This window comes from Eutrigla gurnardus (genome assembly GCF_963514095.1).
Source record: "Eutrigla gurnardus genome assembly, chromosome: 3".
NCBI lineage: Eukaryota > Metazoa > Chordata > Actinopteri > Perciformes > Triglidae > Eutrigla > Eutrigla gurnardus.
In genome coordinates, this window is record NC_139917.1 from 32,233,354 (window position 1) to 32,239,898 (window position 6,545).

Consider the following 6,545-nt stretch of genomic DNA (forward strand, 5'->3'; position numbering starts at 1 on the left):
AGGACTCATGTTCCCAGGGTCCTATGTTCCAGGGTCCTATAACCCAGGACTCATGTTCCCAGGGTCCTATGTTCCAGGGTCCTAAAACCCAGGACTCATGTTCCCAGGGTCCTATGTTCCAGGGTCCTAAAACCCGGGACTCATGTTCCCAGGGTCCTATGTTCCAGGGTCCTATAACCCGGGACTCATGTTCCCAGGGTCCTATGTTCCAGGGTCCTATAACCCAGGACTCATGTTCCCAGGGTCCTATGTTCCAGGGTCCTATAACCCGGGACTCATGTTCCCAGGGTCCTATGTTCCAGGGTCCTATAACCCGGGACTCATGTTCCCAGGGTCCTATGTTCCAGGGTCCTATAACCCAGGACTCATGTTCCCAGGGTCCTATGTTCCAGGGTCCTATAACCCAGGACTCATGTTCCCAGGGTCCTATGTTCCAGGGTCCTATAACCAAGGACTCATGTTCCCAGGGTCCTATGTTCCAGGGTCCTATAACCCAGGACTCATGTTCCCAGGGTCCTATGTTCCAGGGTCCTATAACCCAGGACTCATGTTCCCAGGGTCCTATGTTCCAGGGTCCTATAACCCAGGACTCATGTTCCCAGGGTCCTATGTTCCAGGGTCCTAAAACCCAGGACTCATGTTCCCAGGGTCCTATGTTCCAGGGTCCTATAACCCAGGACTCATGTTCCCAGGGTCCTATGTTCCAGGGTCCTATAACCCAGGACTCATGTTCCCAGGGTCCTATGTTCCAGGGTCCTAAAACCCGGGACTCATGTTCCCAGGGTCCTATGTTCCAGGGTCCTATAACCCAGGACTCATGTTCCCAGGGTCCTATGTTCCAGGGTCCTAAAACCAAGGACTCATGTTCCCAGGGTCCTATGTTCCAGGGTCCTATAACCCAGGACTCATGTTCCCAGGGTCCTATGTTCCAGGGTCCTATAACCCAGGACTCATGTTCCCAGGGTCCTATGTTCCAGGGTCCTATAACCCAGGACTCATGTTCTCAGGGTCCTATGTTCCAGGGTCCTAAAACCCAGGACTCATGTTCCCAGGGTCCTATGTTCCAGGGTCCTAAAACCCAGGACTCATGTTCCCAGGGTCCTATGTTCCAGGGTCCTAAAACCCAGGACTCATGTTCCCAGGGTCCTATGTTCCAGGGTCCTATAACCCGGGACTCATGTTCCCAGGGTCCTATGTTCAAGGGTCCTATAACCCGGGACTCATGTTCCCAGGGTCCTATGTTCCAGGGTCCTATAACCCAGGACTCATGTTCCCAGGGTCCTATGTTCCAGGGTCCTAAAACCCAGGACTCATGTTCCCAGGGTCCTATGTTCCAGGGTCCTAAAACCCGGGACTCATGTTCCCAGGGTCCTATGTTCCAGGGTCCTATAACCCGGGACTCATGTTCCCAGGGTCCTATGTTCCAGGGTCCTATAACCCAGGACTCATGTTCCCAGGGTCCTATGTTCCAGGGTCCTATAACCCGGGACTCATGTTCCCAGGGTCCTATGTTCCAGGGTCCTATAACCCGGGACTCATGTTCCCAGGGTCCTATGTTCCAGGGTCCTATAACCCAGGACTCATGTTCCCAGGGTCCTATGTTCCAGGGTCCTATAACCCAGGACTCATGTTCCCAGGGTCCTATGTTCCAGGGTCCTATAACCCAGGACTCATGTTCCCAGGGTCCTATGTTCCAGGGTCCTATAACCCGGGACTCATGTTCCCAGGGTCCTATGTTCCAGGGTCCTATAACCCAGGACTCATGTTCCCAGGGTCCTATGTTCCAGGGTCCTATAACCCGGGACTCATGTTCCCAGGGTCCTATGTTCCAGGGTCCTATAACCCGGGACTCATGTTCCCAGGGTCCTATGTTCCAGGGTCCTATAACCCAGGACTCATGTTCCCAGGGTCCTATGTTCCAGGGTCCTATAACCCAGGACTCATGTTCCCAGGGTCCTATGTTCCAGGGTCCTATAACCCAGGACTCATGTTCCCAGGCTCCTATGTTCCAGGGTCCTATAACCCAGGACTCATGTTCCCAGGGTCCTATGTTCCAGGGTCCTATAACCCAGGACTCATGTTCCCAGGGTCCTATGTTCCAGGGTCCTATAACCCAGGACTCATGTTCCCAGGGTCCTATGTTCCAGGGTCCTATAACCCAGGACTCATGTTCCCAGGGTCCTATGTTCCAGGGTCCTAAAACCAAGGACTCATGTTCCCAGGGTCCTATGTTCCAGGGTCCTATAACCCAGGACTCATGTTCCCAGGGTCCTATGTTCCAGGGTCCTAAAACCCGGGACTCATGTTCCCAGGGTCCTATGTTCCAGGGTCCTAAAACCCAGGTTCCTATGTTTCCAAGATCATATATTCCTTTATTTTTGTGAGTGTTTCCCATCCAGTACATGTAAAGTCCTTTAAAGTTAATATTTTATTCATTCTTGTATTTGGGACGATACTGGATGTGGTTGGTCACGTGACAGTCACATGACAGTCACGTCAAACAGCTCGGAAGTCAATGAACTTTGCTTCTCTGCAGCTAAAAAGCGACGCCATCTGAGCTGCGTTGATGCAGCGACCTCCTTCAGCTGCTGCTTCCAGCTCCGTAAATCATTTGCCACGACTCAGATCTACTTTGATCATCTCTCTCTCTTTCTGTCTGTCCTTCCAGCTGTCTTTCTCTCTCTCTTTCTGTCTTTCTCTCTCTCTTTCTGGTTGTCTCTCTCTCTATCTGCCTGTCTTGCTCTCTGCGTCTGCTCGTGTCGAGGTCGCTGTGCTCTCCATTGTTCGCTCCCTGTGACAAGTTACTCTGCAGTTTTGCTTCTATGCAGCGCGTGTGTGTGTGTGTGTGTGTGTGTGTGTGTGTGTGTGTGTGTGTGTGTGTGTGTGTGTGTGTGTGTGTGTGTGTGTGTGTGTGTGTGTGTGTGTTACATGTGTGTTTTAGTGTGTTGCATTGCTACAGACAAGGTCAACAGTATATGACGAAAGCATGGATTGGCCTGCTGTGTGACTGTTGGCCTGTAGGGGGGGGTGGAGGGGGAGTGGCAATGTGCCGGCATGTCATTGGTGGTGCATGACGTGGGCGGAGCTAAGTCTCACGTGGATGTGATGGTGATGAAGGGAAGTCTGTGTACAGGAGCTCAGTCCGGCTTCAGTTGGATGACTTAATTGTGTGTAACTTTCCAGAGCGTAAAATGTTGATACGTTTAATATCTGAGTTTTTCTCTTAGTGTTAGACCTAAATAAGAGACATTTAAACATAAATACAAACTATCCGTCTGGAAACGTCGTGTAAAGAGACAACGTTTGTGCCTCTAAAACCAGAATAACTAATAATGATATTTGTATCAATGTTAGTAGAAGCAGTAGTACTAACAGTTGTGGTATAACTTCCTTCTTTTTACATTTTAAATTGTTCTTGAACATTTGAGTTGAATTTAATCTAAGAAAAGTCTGTAAAAAATGTGGGTCAATCTGGTGTTTTTATATGAAGGAATTTTTATCCGCATTTTTTTTTATTACACTTTGATTTGAGCAAAAAACTTCGGCTTCGTCTGGCTTGTTATGGATAGGGGCGTTGCAGTAAACCAGTATCGACGATGAGATTTGTGTGTTAATAATTTACATATGATAATATCAGGAAAATAATCCATCACCTTTCAAATAATTTCTGTTTAATTTCCTTACGCTTCCAGTTATGACAGAATCCCTCTAGCGTCCGTTTTCCACTTCGTGTGATAAAAAAGACGTCATATCGGCTTTTCTGTAGCGATTTTAAGGTTCAAAATATTTTGTAAGTTTGTTCAAGAAACGGGGTCGGACATGACAAGACAAGCATTCTCTGGATAAAAATATATTTAATATTCTATAAATATGTATCTGTTGAGCAGAATAAGAGACGTATGACGGCGTTTCAGGGCCACTGTAGGAAAAGTATAAAATAAAGGGAGTTTATTGATCGGGGTGGTTGGGCTAAGATGCTAGCGGTAGCTTTCACTTGTTGTAATAGCAACAGGTGTTAGCGGAACCAAGCAACTTGTTTATATGGGCTATATTTATTTATTAAGTGGCAGACGGTAAAAGTTTATTTTTCTGAATGTTGCCCCCCTCGCTCAGCTCCATTTTTTCCTATAGTGGCCCGATACCCCGTCGTGGAGACGAAATAACTAAAAATATCCAAAATAATAAAAAAGAGATGATCTTGACTAAGGCAGATGTTTCCCTCAAAACCAGTGAGATCTAATTATTCTATAAATCTGTTTTATCTGTTTTATCTGCTGTCTAAATTCACGTTATGTGTTAAAACCAGTCATGATTTGCCTGACGTTGTTATTCCTTTTTTGCATTAAAAAATATCTAATTTACAAATAAAAGTGCGGAAAGAGTAAGAGTAGGGTTTTTATCCAATCAGCATCAAACACCTCAAGTTCTTTGTTGGTCTGATGAACTTTGAGGTGGACAAAAAAAACCAACCAACCTGACTGATGTAAATGAGCTATTAAACATGGCTGCCACTTTGAAAGGTGCAGCAGGTGCATGTGAGGCATGGTTGCGTTGGCCCTCCTTCATGCTTGCTGTCTGTCTCTCTGCTCCCGTTCTTCTGTTCCTGTCGATCCCTGTTGACCTCGTCGGTTTCATTCATCCATGTTTTGGTGAAGGAGCATGTCGTTACATGTGCTCGAAGGCTGATGCTGAGTTCACACCAAGCATTCTCACCGGTTCATTTGGGGTTTGTTTGTACTGGAGAGGAGGCGGGGCTTCCCTCCACGTAGACCCCAACCAGGTTTCCTCCACGTAGACCCCAACCAGGTCTCCTCCATCACGGCTTAAACCACCACTATTGCTGCTTTGTACATGTTGAAGTCCCACCAGGAAACCAAACGGCATCCTGTCTGGGTTCATGACATCATCCAGAGGTGCTCGGTGGATTTCACCAAGCTGGAATCACTGGATCTACCAAGATCCAAGTGGGCTGGTCCACCACAGCTGGAGGAACCAGAATAAACTATGTATCTGTGATTTAATATCAATAACCAGATGAAAGGATGCTGAAATAACTCCATCATGATGGTGATCAGTAAAAAGTGCTGAGTCATGCTTTGGACCACAAGATAACTACTGTTAAAACGCTGGTTTTCTGAATGGAGTCTGGTTGATGGGTGCTAGGCTACGCTAACATTGTAGCTGCTCCATCAACACTCCAAATAAGGTCATCTAGACATAAATACAGCAGAGACCTTGTTGTTTGGACCACAGACAGTCTCTGGTTCCTCCACATAGTCTGGTCTGGTCTCTGGACTAATGTGGGCTACTATCTAGACCTCTGGGGGACCACAGACAGTCTCTGGTTCCTCCACATAGTCTGGTCTGGTCTCTGGAGTAATGTGAGCTACTATCTAGACCTCTGGGGGACCACAGACAGTCTCTGGTTCCTCCACATAGTCTGGTCTGGTCTCTGGACTCATGTGGGCTACTATCTAGACCTCTGGGGAACCACAGACAGTCTCTGGTTCCTCCACATAGTCTGGTCTGGTCTCTGGACTCATGTGGGCTACTATCTAGACCTCTGGGGGACCATAGACAGTCTCTGGTTCCTCCACATAGTCTGGTCTGGTCTCTGGACTAATGTGAGCTACTATCTAGACCTCTGGGGGACCACAGACAGTCTCTGGTTCCTCCACATAGTCTGGTCTGGTCTCTGGACTCATGTGGGCTACTATCTAGACCTCTGGGGAACCACAGACAGTCTCTGGTTCCTCCACATAGTCTGGTCTGGTCTCTGGACTCATGTGGGCTACTATCTAGACCTCTGGGGGACCATAGACAGTCTCTGGTTCCTCCACATAGTCTGGACTGGTCTCTGGTCTGGCCTCTGGCCTCATTGCATTGACTTTGTATGCAAAATGTGTCTTTTGGTGTGAACGCAGCATTAGCAGCCGGGGTTTTCAGGGTCAAGCTGTTTGAATGTAAAGACCGTTAGCTGGTGTGTGATGTAAGACGGGTCAAACAGCACTCGTTTCACATCCAAAAGTCGCCACACAACAAAATAACATGAACATATTGTCATGATGCAACCTGTGAAAACCTGAATTGTCCGAGTTACCAAGAGTAACGTTCGCCCTGCTGTTTGACCCACGTCATTTAGAAGCATCATACACTCATTAACAGGCAGGATGCATTCAGTCTCACTTCTTTTCTTCTTCTCTCTTCTTCTCCCCCCCACTATCTTTATTTTTTATCTCTTCATCTTATCACATCCTCTGCCTACCTGTCTGTCTGTCTGTCTCCTTCGTTCCTCACAGACCATCACCGACAACAGTCCGATGCGGCGCTCCACCTCCAGCCTGGTCCACGGGCGAACGGGCCGCGGCGTGCGGCTGGACGACTACTCCCTGGAGAGGGTGGTGTCGGAGGAGGGGCGACAGGGGGGAGGACGCCGGCACCGGGACAGGAGTCACCGGACCTCGCAGCGCTCCCTCACCAGATACACCGACGCCGACACGGGTGAGTCACTCTGAGTGGACATCTATACGCATTCGCCCTTAAAG

At 48.2% G+C, this 6,545-nt stretch overlaps 1 protein-coding gene across 1 annotated transcript in view; it reads left to right on the forward strand.

Moving 5' to 3' along the window:
- Positions 1-6,515, forward strand: part of cacna1ab (calcium channel, voltage-dependent, P/Q type, alpha 1A subunit, b) — a gene marked incomplete at its 3' end in the record, with an annotated part of 133,621 nt that extends 127,106 nt beyond the window's left edge. The window contains 1 exon segment of the mRNA XM_084006627.1: positions 6,300-6,515. Coding sequence (XP_083862753.1) covers positions 6,300-6,515 — 216 coding nt within the window.
- Between the last annotated feature and the right edge of the window lie 30 nt (positions 6,516-6,545).